This window comes from Penicillium alfredii, assembly GCF_028826965.1.
Source record: "Penicillium alfredii strain IBT 34128 chromosome Unknown utg000012l_segment0_segment0, whole genome shotgun sequence".
NCBI lineage: Eukaryota > Fungi > Ascomycota > Eurotiomycetes > Eurotiales > Aspergillaceae > Penicillium > Penicillium alfredii.
In genome coordinates, this window is record NW_026622709.1 from 119,161 (window position 1) to 134,238 (window position 15,078).

Below are 15,078 nucleotides of genomic sequence, written 5' to 3' on the forward strand. Positions count from 1 at the left end.
CGTAGACTCTTCAATGAAATGCCGTTTTGTGTTGATGTGTGGATTTGAGGTTATAAAACCGACCAGCGGGTTGGTGCATCTGCATCCTTGAGTAGACCAGTGACTTGCCTAGCGTTGGTGTTGTACGACTTGTCTGTCTGCCCTTCTCCTCTTTTCCAGTCTCTACTCTCCTCATCTCATATCATCTCTCTTCCCATCTTTCTTCTGTCCCAGAGGATGTGGGCATACCAGACCGGGTGAACCTGGCTCCTCTTGAGTCTGGTCGCTCATTTCTGTGATATTCCTCTATTGTCCATTCCGAATGCATCGCTCTCGGCCATGTCCGATCCCCCGCAGGACCTGCTAGATGGCATTTCCGGTGCACTGGCCAAGGAGGGCGATGTCCTGCAGATGATTCTGGTGACGTTTATCGGACTGTCCTGCTACAATGTCGCGGAGCTGGTGGTGCTGGTACTGTCGACATTCCGACGATGGCACGGTCTGTACTTCTGGTCGCTGCTAGCATCGGGCTGTATCGGGGTGGTGCCGTACTCGATCGGGTTCCTGATGAAATTCTTCACGGGGACCGACTCGGTGTTGTCAGTGACCGTACTAACCGTCGGCTGGTGGACTATGGTAACTGGTCAGTCAATTGTGCTGTACTCGCGGCTACACCTGGTGCTCCGGGATGAGCGCGCGCTGCGGCGAGTGTTCTGCCTCATCGTGGCCAATGTCTTCCTGCTGCACATCCCAACGACGATCCTAACATATGGTGCCAACATCGTGCACGGCGGCGAGGCCGCCTGGATCGATGGGTACAACATCATGGAGAAGATCCAGCTGACCGGGTTCACGATCCAAGAGAGCCTGCTTTCGACGCTGTATGTGATCGAAACGGCCAAGCTGCTGCGTCTAGGCGCCGACGTTGCCTCCCGCCCCGACGCGCGCACGATTCTATACCAGCTCCTCGGCATCAACTGTACCATCATCGCCATGGACCTGCTGCTGCTGGGACTCGAGTACGCCAACCTCTACGCGGTGCAGATTACACTCAAGGGCTTTATTTACTCGCTCAAGCTCAAGCTCGAGTTTGCTGTGCTCGGCCGTCTGGTTGATATCATCCAGGGCTCGCGGCACCCCGTCTCTGTGGCCATTGCTGACACAGTGCCGCTGTGCCCGGTCCAGCGCGAGTCTGACCCGCCTGATGTGTCCATCGGAAGTACAGCTGATGCTCCGTGCGAGCCCAAGGAGTTTCTGGCTTCGTCGACCGAAGCTCGCGTGGTTGAGAGAAGAGTTGTGGATCCAGGGCCAGGGCCTTGACCGTTATATGATGATATCATGTCTATCAAATTAATGTTTCTTTCTTTTTTTCATCTTAATGATGTCTCTAGACTGAGTCAACTATTGCCTCGTCCATCCATTGGTATTCTTCGTCCGAGTCTTCATCCTGGCTGTCGGCTACCTCGTCCATCTTGCGCTTGCGGCTTGGAGTGTGGTCGGGGACCGCCGAGGATTGCGGTTGCTGTTCTTCCTGTACATCTTGCGACTCCTGTGGCTTTTGTGGCTCAATCTGTCGCTCGTCTTCTGGCTCGTCCAATTCATGGAGACCATTCTATACAGTTAGAAGAACAATCACACAAACGAAAAAAAAGTTCAAGAACATACAAATTCAATTCGAAATGGCACAATCAAGTCAGCCGACCGCACAGGCAAAACCCGGCCCGCTCGCTTGGTGATTTCAGCCAACCGAGTATCGGGCAGGTCACGGTAGAGCATGATACGCGTCTGCACATTGCTCTCCCAGGCACCGCCCGCCAGAACAGGATGCAAGGTCGCACGCGGCTGGCCCTTGATCTTCGTATGGGTCTGATTCAGAGCCAAAACGGCGATGTTGCGCGCGGCCAGGCGCGCCAGATGAGTGGCCAGCTCGCCGGCGACATTCCACTTGCGATTCAGCAGCCACTGCAGCTGCGGCTTGTCGGTGATTTTGCCCTGCGCCAGCCGGTCCTTGAGCTCGGCTGCGTTGGGGAAATATGCTGGAAATAACCCAGACACCGAATCGATCACCACCAGGGCAGTGTCGTTGGGTGGGAAGTTCGGCGGCGGCCGGACAAGAAGTGCTAGTAGATGCGGCAGCGTAGGCGCCCGGAAGTAGGCCAGGTTGTCAAGATCAGAGCTCATTGACATGAGACGGGGGCCTGGCACAGGAGAACCCGTATCTAATACAAGGTGAGCGCGAGTCTATAGAGCGCGGTGTCTTCCGTACCGATCCAAACGACTTTGCCCGCATCTCGCAGCGCATTGCATGCAATGGTGAGCCTAGTCAAGGTTATTACACACACTTTCAAACAAAAATAGTGGTAAGACTTGAACACTCACGCCAGCGATGTCTTCCCTACCCCCGGTGGTCCAAACACCTCGGTGAGCTGCCCTCGCACAATCCCGCCGGGACGCTGCGAACTCGCCTCATCGAGGGCCGTATCCAGACGCACAAGGCCAGTACTGATTGGGTCTCGGGTGCTCGCAGAAGCGTTGAGGGACTGCGAGGCCGAAATCGAGACCACGGGCACTAGACGCGACTCAGCCTGGAGCTTACCGAGGGGTGTCGCGAAAGATCGCGAGAATCTACGTACGCGTGTCTTGGCTGTCGAGACCCAGCAGGTCGGCGTGGATGCTCATAGCGCATCAGAGGGAGCCAATTTCATTGCTGGACGTTCATGTTCCACAATGCATTCGTCGGGTGGATGAGCGGGCGGAGGTCTGCAGGTCTGAAGATGCTGAGGTTGCGGGTCGTCGCGTTCCGCCCGTTTGACTTCTCCCATGCACGTCGACGTCTCCCCCAGCGAGGTATCTTCCTCCATCATTTGGATCGCTTTATTCTGTTTTCTTCCTCTGCTGATCCTTGTTCGTCGCCAATTTGCAAACCCGCGTCCCCGAGGATGTCGCCGGTTGGGTCTGTCGCCAGGCCAGAGCAATCTGCGTGATGAATTTGATCCCAAGTATGCCGAGGGCGTACCCAGCGTCCACGACAACGGCCGAGCCTGGCGCGTCAAGGCGTTGTTTACGTACCCACTAAAATCGTGTGGCGGGATTGAACTGCAGGCGTCGGATGTTGTCCCGACTGGGCTCGCATTCGACCGCCAATTCGTCTTTGCCGAGCACGGCGCCGACGGATGGACCTGTCGGACACTGCGCAATGCTGGGTTCAACCGCATGGCCCTGATCCAACCAGAGATCTGGGTGCCTGACCCATCTGCCCCCGACTACGATGTGGCTCTGCCCGAGGTGCAGTCACAGGGCGTCATGGTGGTCTCGTACCCTCGTCTCCCACCAGCTAGATGGATTGGATGGTGCGTGCGACTCGGCATGGCGCTCGGTGTACTACAGCGCCGACACCAGTTTAACCTGCCACTCCGTGCCGACTCGGAGTGCCGACTAGTGTCAGTCCGGATCTGGAAAGACAAGCCTCTAGCTTACGACTACGGCGCGAAGCTGCCGGCCTCTCTGCACGCCTACCTAGGATCCGACCCAACAAATACACAATTGACACTCTTCCGTGCAAGTTCACGCCATTCGCGCGAGATCTTCCGCAACGCGCCTCGCAAAGCCAGCCTGGGGTTCCAACCCAACACAGCCTTTGCCGACGCCTACCCGATTCACCTGCTCAACCTGACCAGCCACCGCGACGTGGCAGCCCGGTGCGCGTACGCGATCCCGCGGCTGAGTATCCGCCGTTTCCGCGCCAATATCATTATCCAGGGCCCCGCCGCATTCGCCGAGGATCATTGGAAGCGCATTGCGGTTACCGGTACTGAGATCTATGCTGCGTGCCGTGCCGTCCGGTGCCGTCTACCCAATGTGGATCCGCTCACGGGCGAACGCCATCCTGCTGAGCCGGACCGCGCGCTGAAGGCGTATCGGCGCATCGATGATGGAGATCGCACTAATGCGTGTCTGGGGTTGCAGCTCGTGCCAGCTCGAGAGGAGTTTCGGGTTTGCGTGGGGGATGTTGTTCGGGTCCTGGAGACGGGCGAGCATCGCTATATCAAGATGTTGGCGCCTGGGGAGCGCGTTGAGGGGGTCTAGTTGATATACAAAAGCATGTATTACTAGTAAGTGCATCTAATTCTCGAAAACATTTCTTCGCAAAGCTAATAATATCAACGACAGTGGACTGCCACGTTCGAGCGTACACCATACACCGTCGATCGTCCTTTTAAGAGTCAGCTCTAAATCAAAAAAAAGTCATGATTTCATGCCACGATCAAATCCAATATCTATCCCTCGAAAGTCATCAGCTCCTTCATGCCCTCGTCGGAATATTCCGGCTGCTCTCTGAAATAGAAATGCGAATTCGACACCTCGACGGTGCGGCCATACAGCTGGGATGCCGAGACACGAGTGCCACTGCCATCCACGATCTCGGAATTTTTCTGCTCGCCGTCCAAAAGCATGAGGATCACGTTGAGAACGTCTTCCATGGGGATCAGGAGGTGCGTGGGGAAGCTATCCCAGATGGCGTCCGCGACGAGGTTGGTTCGCACGATGCCGGGGCAGATGGCGTTGGCGCGGATGCCGTTGCTGTAGAACTGCTTGGAGATGGCGCGCATAAAGCCAATGATTCCATCTTGAACGAAAAAGAAGTCAGTACAGCTGAAGCTCAGGCTAGGAAAGAATCACTCACGCTTGGTGGCCGAATAGATCGGTAGGTTGTAAGCCGGGTATATGCCACCGGTGCTAGAGTTCAAGAGAATACTAGCGCCCTGGCCACGGTGTGGTGAGATTCGGAAATAATGCTGAGCCAAATAACCGGTCATCACGACACCGGTCAGGTTGGAATCGAGGGCCGTCAGATCCAGTCGGGGCGGGCCATTAGTGGCGTCAGAATGCGGTTCGTAGAACGGGGTTCGCTCGAAGATGCCGGCGTTGGCAAACACATAGTCCAGACGGCCGGTCTCGCTGAAGACCTTGTGGAAGACGGCAGCCAGTTCGTCGTAAACGGTGACGTTGGCACGGTGGAACGTCGTCCGTGGCAGCTTCTCGGCCTCGGCGCCGCGGGCTTCGTTCTGACCGAGTACATGGATCGACCAGTCGCCGCGCTCAGCGAGAGCTTTGGTGACGGCGAGGCCGATTCCACTCGCTAGAAAAATGGTGAGAATCCGGGGAAAGAAGAGGAGAGAGATTGTTGGTGGATACGTACTGCCCCCGGTGATCAACGCTACTTTCTGTGTCATGGTTAAATGTAATGGCCGGAGGCTTAGACATCAAACTATAATGCTCAAGTCTGGTATATCGGCAACTGCAAGCGTTTACGCAGTCAATTTTCCAAAGACAGGGATGAGAGTTGTCTGGACGAGGTGAGATGGCCCGAAGACCCCAAGCGATTCTGGATGGGTTCTATAAGAGGAGCGGGGACACCGAGCACATCCCGCAGGTACCTCATGCTTCACTCGAGCCCCTGTTGGCTCATACTCCATGGCCATGAGGAGCTTGGAACTTGGCCCCCGCGGGAAGACTGAAAAGTTGGGCTGTGGCCACTTTGATAGTGGGTCTGGTTCCAAGATGCTCTGAGGAGTATGGGGATTGGATGAAAGATAATCAGGGAGTCTTTGATGAGTCCTCAAACACACATAGACCTGGTCATGGATTTTCGTCAGTATGTTTCTCATACTTCTCAACTGACTCAGGTATGCATCGTCAACAACCTCACTCCGGCTTGTAGTGGAGACCAGGCAAGAAACAAGCGATTCCTTCACTTTGCACTTCAGATCTTGATTGGCCGAGTTTCCATAGGTGCATGATATCAACTGGCCCCCACGCTGCAAGTCGACTTACTCTAATAATTGCTGATCCCCAGACTGCACAAGAGCCCTAACGCCAATCATGTCGAAGCCCTCTGATGAGTGGTCATAAAAATGTGGGTTGATCCTTCCTTCAAGGCCAATAGGGCTTTTTACCAGTCAAATGGCTGGCAATCACCCCAAGTATTGACTGCTTTGGGCGTTGATGGTCTCAAAATTCCATGTAGCAGGATCGTATCCTGAATTATTGAGCCAAGAACCCTCTCAGCCTGGTTCCAGTAAATAAGGGTCTTGACCTGCGGACTGTCGCCATGTAAATCCTGTGGGATGATGGCCTGTCGTCAGAGAGAGATAGCTGCAAGATAAAGTAGATCCCTGCCCCCGGCGTTGTCCCAGCTCGATATTGGACATTTTTGTTTGCAGATTCGAGCTTTCTGTACCTAGCCGGTTGACATCAAACAGCATGGCCCTCGACAAAGAAGCCGGTCACTACTCATCGGACGGACCCTCCAGCTACCGCTCGACTGATGTCGGGAGTGATGGCAGCGCCGAGCCCATCGTGACACTCAAGACCTGGATCGTCTGTGCCATTCTCTCGTGCGGGCATGCCTTTTCATTCTGGCCCATCCCCGTGCTGTCGGCAATTGGGCCGTCCATCTCAACGACTCTGGGATCGCCCGAGTCCTACGTGTGGTTTGTGCCGTCTTGGACGATTTCGATCACTGCTGCCTTTTTGATCTTGTAAGAGCCTTCAACAGAATGACAAAGGGAGCGGGATCGCAGAAATTCATCTTTGACAGTGGACCCATGACTGACATGTTTGGCCGCCGCTGGTTTCTGGTTGGCGGGAGTTTGGTATGGCCTTCGTGTGTTGATAGTCAGAAGTGCGATAGATTGCTAAGTGTGGAAGTTGTGCTTTGTCGGCCATGTTATCGTCGCCTCGTCCAAAAACAACCGCCAGGTCATTGCCGGCCTGGCCGTGTCTGGAGTTGGTGCTGCCAACTGCCAGGTAAGAACCGAACCTCATCCCACTCCATCTCATCCTCGCTGACCACTCGACAGATGGCGGCATTTGCCCTGCCCGAGCTCCTACCCAACAAGTGGCGCGCTCTCGGAGTTATGCTGTCTGAGATGACTACCTACGTCGCTGTGATAGTGGGTCCGATCACTGGTCAATACTCGGTGCAGTGGGGGGTCTGGTACTGGAACTGGTATGCCCTGGCCATCTTCCAGGGACTGTCTTTCGTGGCGTTATTGGCCCTGTACTTTCCGCCCAAGCATCCGTATGTACTATCTTGCTTCTACTTTTCTCTGTTTTGTTGATTTGATACTAACCTCTCTAGAATTGGTATCTCATACATGGAGGCATTCCGGTCGTTGGACTATCTCGGTGAGTTCCCACCGGACTATATTCAATACATTGCAACTAACATTTACTAGGGGCTTTCCTCTTCATTGGCGGGGCTGTCCCCTTCCTTATGGGCGTCGTCTGGGCCCAAGTCTACGACTCAAATGATCCGCATGTGGTGGCAACCCTGGTGGTGGGCGCGTTTGTGCTGATCCTCTTCGGCCTGTGGGAGACCTTTGGAAACCTCAAATATCCACTGACGCCGCCGCGGGTCTTCAGCAGCTCCTGGGGCCGCGATGTCACGGCGCCGGCGGTAGTTGTTGCTATTGTGAATATGTTCTACTATTCCGCCAGCATCATCTGGCCGCAGCTGATCAGCGTCTTCTATACGCCAGGCCATGACTGGACGTACGGGGTCAAGCTCACGCTGGTCCAGGGCCTTCCCATTGCCTTTGGCGCGATTATGGTGGGCCTCTGCTCGAGTTATATTGGCCGGTGGCATTGGCAGCTTACAGTATCGACGCTCCTGATGACTCTGTTTGGCTCGCTGCTGGGACTGGCCACGCCCACGAACAAGGCTACCATGAGTGTGTTCCTTTTCCTATGTCAATTCACCTACGCTTGGGCTATCACGATCTCCATCGCCATCACCCAGATGGGTGTTGACCAGAAGGACCTCGGGATCAGTGGTGGAATCGCGGGTACATTCCGGTTTGCCGGTGGAGCGAGTAAGTGATTGAAACTCGGTATTCTTGTGTTGTCTTTGTCTTCGTTGCTCACACTAGATCTAGTTGCTTCTTCCATTTACCAGACTGTGTACCGCACCACCTTGACCAAGTATACTGCGCGATACGTACCCGCCGCCGCGCTGTCTGCCGGTCTGCCCAAGTCCAAGTTGACAGGTCTGCTCTCGGCTCTGTCGCAAGACCCCACGGGACTGAGCAAGTCGTATGGCAATGCCATTGCCACGGCCGCCACGGCAGCACTGGGTCAGGCATATTACAAGGCGATTTTGTGAGTGGTTCATTTGTGGAGGAAGTTACCTGGTTGATGTCTGGCTGACTTGCATTAGTACGGTGGCCATGTGTTCCATGGCGTTCGGCATTGTCGGCATTTTCGCTTGTCTGTGCTGCAAGAATGTCGACCATAAGATGACGAACAAGGTAAGCTCAATTTTCCTTCAGATGGTGTTCTGGACAATGCTAATATCTCTCTCTTATAGATCGAGGTGTACCTGGAAAACACCAGGCTTGCCGATCGGAACGAACACCACTGATGGTTTTATACACTTGCCATGAGCTAAGTGAGAGATTAAAGTGCTTAGAACAATCTAATGACTGAACGCGTGGATATAACAATACAGGCAGGTGAATGAATGCAGCTCTGCCAAGTTCTACTCGGGCGTGCAGGACACGGAATCCGGGATTCAAATACCTAAGAGTTACTGGACGATCGGCTCGAGCTCTGTCTTGATCATGACGGGTTCTCTGAGAAGTGTTGCTCTGTTTCCGCTGTAAACTATTCAGGCGCAAACCCAATATATGGCAGTCTCCCTTATCTTGGAGTAACAGAGCATGACCTCCCATACAAAATTGTATACAACGCCATGCCACGTCCCTCTAAACCAAATCATGAGATACAAACTGCTTGCTTCCAGAATACGCTCTTGGCTTTTCTCTCTGTCTCATTTCCGTTCTTCCTTTTCGCATCTTCCCATCCTCTCGTCCTCTCACCCTCCTATCCTGCCACCTCTCTTATCTTTCTCTTCTCTTCTCGACCAGCTCCATTGAAGCTCCTGATCAGAGAAAAATCTGAACAAATCTGAACAGCACCAAAGTTTCTATCGGATATGTCTAAAAAATCCAAGTCCAAGGCTACCAAGGTAAGCCCATACTCAGACTCACCAACCTTCACTTCCAGCACTTGTTTAGCTGCTTGCTGTCATCTGTGATTTGTTGAACCACAGAACAGCGAGCGCCGTTTTTTTTATCAGCTAGCTCATTGTTCACCATAAAGAGGTCAGCCACAGCTAACTTCGAAATAGCCCAAGGTCAGACTGTTCTGCACCTACTGCAAGAAGCCGGGCCACGACACCGCCCATTGCTATACCCTCGAGGCGGCCGGGGTTATGGCTCGACACATGCTGGTAAAAAAGAGAACAGAGGTGTGAAAACAAGCCATCCACCGGGCTAACCACGTCCCAGAACATGAACAGCAAGCGGACCCTGCGTGACAACAGTGAGAAGGAAATGACCAGCAAGCGAGTCAAGCGTTCTGAAAAAGCCAGCACGCCTAGCAGCAGCTCCAGCCTTGAGGTGATTGCCGACATCGGACGTCCTTCAACCCCGGCTGCCCCTACTGTGCTTGACTACATGGTGCAGCACAACGAGATCAACGAGCTGCGGCGTGAGGTGGCCGGTCTGAAAGAGAGAATGACCAAATTGGAGGAGGAACTGGAAGTTCCGATGGAATGAAGATCCTATGCTATGCGCTTCGTGTCCTGGTCGTTGGCTATGGATGACATTTTGCTTCCACGCTTGGATTCTATTTAATATTTGGACTTGAAGTTCAGTTTTGAGATCTCGTTGCGTCGAGAATTATTGATAATCAAATTTGATGAATTTTTCCCAGAGTTTTATTTAATTATATGACTGGCTGCTCCATCTTCGTCGGGTTCTGTGCTGTGGTATCTGCCCGGCCAACCTCCGGCTCAGTCGAGTTCCATACCGGCGGGTTGTCGTCAGGCTCCTCGGGGATGATGAGGTTGAGAACCACGCCCAGGATGGCACAAATCGCAAAGCCATTGGTCATGACCAGATCCACGGCATTCAACAGTCCTTCCAACGCACGGTTATCGCCACTATACGTGAAAAAGTAAGTCCACCAGTCCGGCTCCAGAGTCACGCCCATGCCAATAGCAAAGCTCGCCGTGAGAATGAAGCGGTTGCGGCGGGTAAAGTCAATAGTCGAGATAATGCGGATGCCCGAGATGGCCACCGACGAAAACAAGAAGCTGGTCATGCCGCCCAACACGGCGCTGGGGATGGCCACCAGGGCGGCGGCGAACTTGCTGAAGATGCCCATGATGACCAAGAAGAAGCAGCAGCAGTAGCCAGCCATGCGGTTGGCGCATTTGGTCAGCGCGATCACGCCGTTGTTCTGTGCAAACACCGACATCGGGCTGATGGTCATCAGGCCGGCCAGCAGACAGGTGATACCGTTGCCCAGGACGCCGCCCTGGATGCGAGAGTCAAAGGTGGCGCCTTCCACGGCGAGTCGCGACACGTCGCAAGTGGCGGTGATGTCACCGATGGACTCCATCATAATCACAATGTACAACGCGAGCAGCGGCAGAATCAGCGGCGGATAGATGGTCAGAGGGAAGGTATGGACCCAGGCAAAGGAGGCGACCGGCGCCGCAGTGATGCCAGAGTCATCGAAATAGTTGCAAGCGGCCGCGACGATCGACCCAACCAGCAACCCCACAACCACCGAGCAACTCTTCAGGATCGGAGGGCCGAACCGCTCGCACAGGATGATCGTCATAAAGACCAAAAACCCCAGGCCGATGAATTCGGGACTTCCCCACGGCAGAGCATGCGGGGCATCGGCACTGGGACAGAGCGCGCGTTCTGCGGGGTTGGTGCCGCACGAAGAACCCCCAGCCCAGTCCTGCATGGCCGATTTGATCAGAGATGCTCCGATCAGGAGGACCGTCGGGCCCGTCACGAGCGGCGGGAACACGCGCGACAGGATCCGGCTGCTCATGAACGACAGTCCGATCTCGAGTAGCGAGCAGAGGCATGAAGTCCCGAGCAACGCCCCGTATCCGCGGGGGCACGGCAGGGGGTTGTTATTGGCGTCGACGGGACAATACCCCGATTTATACATCTGCGAGAATGCACCGGTGGCTACGGTGATGGTGGAAAAGGAGGTGCCTGTAGCGGTGATTAACACACAAGATATTTCACTCCCACCTCAACAAGGGGATGTTGTCCATACCAACCACCGACAATAGACCTGTTCCGATCCAGTATTTTGTGCCCCAAACCCGGACGCGAAACATCTGGACGGCACTCAGAATGCCCGAGACGATCAGCGACGTCGAAACCAGGTACTGATAGCGCTCTGCGTCAAAGTTGACCCCAGACGACCCGCCCAGCATGATGGGCGGCGAGATCACACCGGCCAACATGGCGAGCGCATGCTGGAGGCCCAACAGTAGAGCGAGGACGACCGGGACACGATCTTCGAGTCCAAAGAACGGCGCCGACTTGCGAGTTTGTTTGGTGAAGGGCAGCCGGGGCGTAAACAAATACGCATAGTCGTAGTCGCCGACCAAGCCCTCTCGCGTCGTGAAGGTCTTGACAATGCGTCGCACTCGGTCGCCCCAGGAGCGCTGGGGTGGCAGATCGGGGCCAATTTGGTCGGGGCCGTCCATTGTCTGAGGGATGTGAAGAATGCCGAGTTGGAAGAAACCCGAGGCGGTTTATAAACATCAAAAAAAAAAAGGAAGAGGAACACCACGCGATATTTCCTGGCGTAGTTATCGGGGAATTAGCAAGCGCATCGCATAAGGCGAGCGTTATCAGTCGATAATCACGCCCAATCATGGTCAAGTGGAGACGATAAGGTTGCTATACTTCGTCTGGGGTTAACCGTCGGAGGAGGCCGTGGGCCGATGGCTTATCAGTGCATCTATACAATCAGATCTATGGAGATATCTATAGTCCATTCTCTATTCCATCTTGGCCGTGTCGGTTGCTACATTGCTGGGCCCATAGGTTTCGAATGTGATGAAATTCTTGGCGTGGCCCTTGAAAGGTACAGTGATTTGGAGAAGTGTTTAAATTGATATTTCATGGTGCCAGCGAAGGCAGTTCATGAGGCAATTGGCACAGCCTAGGGAAAGGACGTAGCGAGGTAGGTTAGCAATTAGCCCTAATAGGAGGGTTGAGTGGCCGGGTACATCTTATTGACCAAGTCGAAGTCTGTATCAGCGGAGCAAGTGCCACTCTGGAAGGAATCGAACGAGAGATATACCACACATGTCGCGGTCATTCTCAAATCGAGCCTCTAACTAATCGATCACAACCGATGCAAGGATTGTTTTACCTGCTCCCAGAATCCCTGGACAGAACACTGTTTCCTGTGGTGTTTCGATCCATGCCAGGAATTCGAGTCACTCCAACAGCCACTGCCCTGTTCCTGGCTGACGCCGATCAAGTCACTCTGCTGTACTGCATCGTTCGTTGGCAACAGTCACTCTACACACTTTTGGTCTTGCTCATTGCTCTTGTGATCCAGTAATTCCAGGACACTGTTGCGGGTGATTCGCCCGTTGATGGCATTGAGAAGGCCGATATTACTGCGAATACGATTCCGAAGTTCCCGAACATCTTCATGTTCCCACCCAAGACGTTTCCAGACTCTTTGGAAACTATGAGGGGCGTTGATTAGGGAGTATCGCTCAATGACTTTTTCGATTCCAGCGAGAACATTTTGGCAGCTGGCTGCTATTTCTTGCAGTTCTGTTTTTTGCTCAGCACTGAGAGCAGTGTTTGATAGATCGACTTTGACATCATTCACAACGATGGTAAGATTTCATACTCTGCCGATGGATCAATAAGTTCCTTGAGGATAGTGGAGCCATCCATGGATCCATGGTTAGAGAGACAGCGGCGTACTCATCGGAGCGAGCCTTGAATTGAGCAGGCGCACCAACAAATCTGGTTGGAATATTGTTAGCACGCCCTATGACTGTTAGAAAATCGCCCACGCTGAACCCAACACTCATGCTCACCTGAGGGAGAGTGAGGAAGAAAATCAATAAATAACCAAGTTGTGGAAGGTGAGACATGCGGCTGAACCTACTTGAGTGGGCTGTCTCGGTCGGCCATGAAAGTCATCTACTCTAGGGGTCGATCATTTACATGGTTGCAAAAGATAATAGAAAATAAAAAAAAAAAAAAAAAAAAAGGAAGAGAGAGTAATCAGACTAGGCTGCAAAGAAAGAGAAGAGAGTACTCCGTGGAGTTCACATCCTTGGATGCCAGGAATATCACCTGATCTATCAGGCCCCGAATGAGTCACGTGAATAGATAACCCGGGGTTTCCAGGTTAGGACTAGTGGGGTTGGTGAGCCAATGAAATCGTCTGCTCCTTTTTCCCAGCGGATTTTCTGATCCGCCCTTTTTCATGCCTGAGGCATGAAAGCGTTGGGGTGGGCCACCCAACACGATTGCGGAATTCAGTCGCCACCTCAAAAAGCGCGAAAAGAAAGATTTTCACTGTTCTTCTTCTCTTTTCTAACCGAGGGATCTTGTGATTGTGCCCAATGCCTCTGTGGTTCTGATTCGCCTGTGGACTTCACTTCCCTCATAGTCGTTGGTGATCGTCCCTCAGCTTCCCCAACGTTGGTCCCAAGTGGGCCTTGCATATAAAAAACATCGCCCTGTCCTGGTCTCCTTCCGACAACTCTCACATATACATCACCATGTCGACCAAGCCAGAGTCATCACGCCCTCGGGCACCAGACACCAAGAAGGTGCACATTGCCGACACCCCGTTGACCAAGCACAACTGGCACAAGCATGTCAACTGGCTGAATGTCACCTTCATCATTGGCATTCCGCTCTATGGATGCCTCCAGGCCCTCTGGGTGCCATTGCAACTCAAGACTGCCGTCTGGGCAGTTATCTACTATTTCTTTACTGGACTCGGTATCACCGCAGGTATGTTGAATTGCATGAAACAGCGATGGGCCAAAAAAAAAAAACTAACTTACATTCCTAGGATACCACCGCCTGTGGGCTCACTGCTCTTACTCGGCCACTATGCCCCTACGAATCTGGTTCGCTCTTGTCGGCGGCGGTGCCGTCGAAGGTTCCGCTCGCTGGTGGGCTCGTGGTCACCGTGCTCACCACCGGTACACCGACACTGAGAAAGACCCGTACTCGGTACGCAAGGGTCTGTTGTACTCGCACCTGGGCTGGATGGTCATGAAGCAGAACCCTAAGCGCATTGGCCGTACCGATATCTCGGACCTGAACGAGGACCCCGTCGTGGTCTGGCAGCACCGCCACTACATCAAGGTCGTCATCGCCATGGGTCTGATCGTGCCCATGTGCGTGGCTGGTCTCGGCTGGGGTGACTGGTGGGGTGGATTCGTGTACGCAGGCATCCTGCGCATCTTCTTCGTGCAGCAGGCCACCTTCTGTGTCAACTCGCTGGCCCACTGGCTCGGCGACCAGCCCTTCGACGACCGCAACTCGCCTCGGGACCACGTGATCACCGCCCTGGTCACCCTTGGCGAGGGCTACCACAACTTCCACCACGAGTTCCCCTCTGACTACCGCAACGCCATCGAATGGCACCAGTACGACCCGACTAAGTGGACCATCTGGACGTTGAAGCAGCTGGGCCTGGCCTACGACCTGAAGCAGTTCCGCTCCAACGAGATCGAGAAGGGCCGCGTGCAGCAGCTCCAGAAGAAGATCGACCAGAAGCGCGCCAAGCTGGACTGGGGTGTTCCGCTGGACCAGCTTCCCGTCATGGAGTGGGACGACTACGTTGAGCAGGCCAAGAATGGCCGCGGTCTCATTGCGGTGGCGGGTGTGGTCCACGACGTGACCGACTTCATCAAAGACCACCCCGGTGGCAAGGCCATGATCAGCTCGGGCATTGGCAAGGACGCCACGGCCATGTTCAATGGTGGTATCTACTACCACTCCAACGCCGCCCACAACCTCCTGTCCACCATGCGTGTCAGTGTGATCCGTGGTGGCTGCGAGGTCGAGATCTGGAAGCGCGCCCAGAAGGAGAACTCGGAGTACGTCCGCGACGAGACGGGTCAGCGCATCATCCGGGCCGGCCAGCAGCCCACCAAGATCCCGGAGCCGATCCCCACTGCGGATGCGGCGTAAGGCCTCAAGAGGACAAGAATTGTTT

At 54.2% G+C, this 15,078-nt stretch overlaps 9 protein-coding genes across 9 annotated transcripts; 5 read left to right on the forward strand and 4 right to left on the reverse strand.

The window, feature by feature from the left end:
* Nucleotides 1-318: 318 nt before the first annotated feature.
* NUU61_009575 (uncharacterized protein) lies at nt 319-1,299 on the forward strand (the record flags this gene model as incomplete). Its single annotated transcript, XM_056660100.1, has 1 exon — nt 319-1,299. One exon carries the CDS (start codon nt 319-321, stop codon nt 1,297-1,299), a length of 981 nt encoding a protein of 326 aa, XP_056506598.1.
* Nucleotides 1,300-1,366: 67 nt separating this feature from the next.
* NUU61_009576 (uncharacterized protein) lies at nt 1,367-2,658 on the reverse strand (the record flags this gene model as incomplete). Its single annotated transcript, XM_056660101.1, has 5 exons — nt 1,367-1,591; nt 1,645-2,198; nt 2,246-2,298; nt 2,359-2,548; nt 2,613-2,658. 5 exons carry the CDS (start codon nt 2,656-2,658, stop codon nt 1,367-1,369), a joined length of 1,068 nt encoding a protein of 355 aa, XP_056506599.1.
* Nucleotides 2,659-2,799: 141 nt separating this feature from the next.
* Nucleotides 2,800-4,065, forward strand: NUU61_009577 (MOSC domain protein; the record flags this gene model as incomplete). Its single annotated transcript, XM_056660102.1, has 1 exon — nt 2,800-4,065. One exon carries the CDS (start codon nt 2,800-2,802, stop codon nt 4,063-4,065), a length of 1,266 nt encoding a protein of 421 aa, XP_056506600.1.
* A 191-nt stretch (nt 4,066-4,256) lies between these two features.
* NUU61_009578 (uncharacterized protein) lies at nt 4,257-5,213 on the reverse strand (the record flags this gene model as incomplete). The annotated part of the gene is made up of 3 exons (XM_056660103.1): nt 4,257-4,606; nt 4,664-5,119; nt 5,180-5,213. 3 exons carry the CDS (start codon nt 5,211-5,213, stop codon nt 4,257-4,259), a joined length of 840 nt encoding a protein of 279 aa, XP_056506601.1.
* A 1,030-nt stretch (nt 5,214-6,243) lies between these two features.
* On the forward strand, nt 6,244-8,404 carry NUU61_009579 (uncharacterized protein; the record flags this gene model as incomplete). Its single annotated transcript, XM_056660104.1, has 9 exons — nt 6,244-6,521; nt 6,581-6,635; nt 6,691-6,789; nt 6,843-7,063; nt 7,124-7,170; nt 7,221-7,856; nt 7,920-8,142; nt 8,201-8,291; nt 8,351-8,404. 9 exons carry the CDS (start codon nt 6,244-6,246, stop codon nt 8,402-8,404), a joined length of 1,704 nt encoding a protein of 567 aa, XP_056506602.1.
* Nucleotides 8,405-9,335: 931 nt separating this feature from the next.
* NUU61_009580 (uncharacterized protein) lies at nt 9,336-9,602 on the forward strand (the record flags this gene model as incomplete). Its single annotated transcript, XM_056660105.1, has 1 exon — nt 9,336-9,602. One exon carries the CDS (start codon nt 9,336-9,338, stop codon nt 9,600-9,602), a length of 267 nt encoding a protein of 88 aa, XP_056506603.1.
* A 169-nt stretch (nt 9,603-9,771) lies between these two features.
* On the reverse strand, nt 9,772-11,569 carry NUU61_009581 (nucleobase:cation symporter-2 family protein; the record flags this gene model as incomplete). Its single annotated transcript, XM_056660106.1, has 2 exons — nt 9,772-11,066; nt 11,131-11,569. The coding sequence occupies 2 exons, from the start codon at nt 11,567-11,569 to the stop codon at nt 9,772-9,774; spliced, it is 1,734 nt and encodes a 577-aa protein (XP_056506604.1).
* Nucleotides 11,570-12,390: 821 nt separating this feature from the next.
* Nucleotides 12,391-13,028, reverse strand: NUU61_009582 (uncharacterized protein; the record flags this gene model as incomplete). Its single annotated transcript, XM_056660107.1, has 2 exons — nt 12,391-12,676; nt 13,003-13,028. The coding sequence occupies 2 exons, from the start codon at nt 13,026-13,028 to the stop codon at nt 12,391-12,393; spliced, it is 312 nt and encodes a 103-aa protein (XP_056506605.1).
* Nucleotides 13,029-13,624: 596 nt separating this feature from the next.
* NUU61_009583 (stearoyl-CoA 9-desaturase sdeA) lies at nt 13,625-15,053 on the forward strand (the record flags this gene model as incomplete). The annotated part of the gene is made up of 2 exons (XM_056660108.1): nt 13,625-13,862; nt 13,924-15,053. 2 exons carry the CDS (start codon nt 13,625-13,627, stop codon nt 15,051-15,053), a joined length of 1,368 nt encoding a protein of 455 aa, XP_056506606.1.
* Between the last annotated feature and the right edge of the window lie 25 nt (nt 15,054-15,078).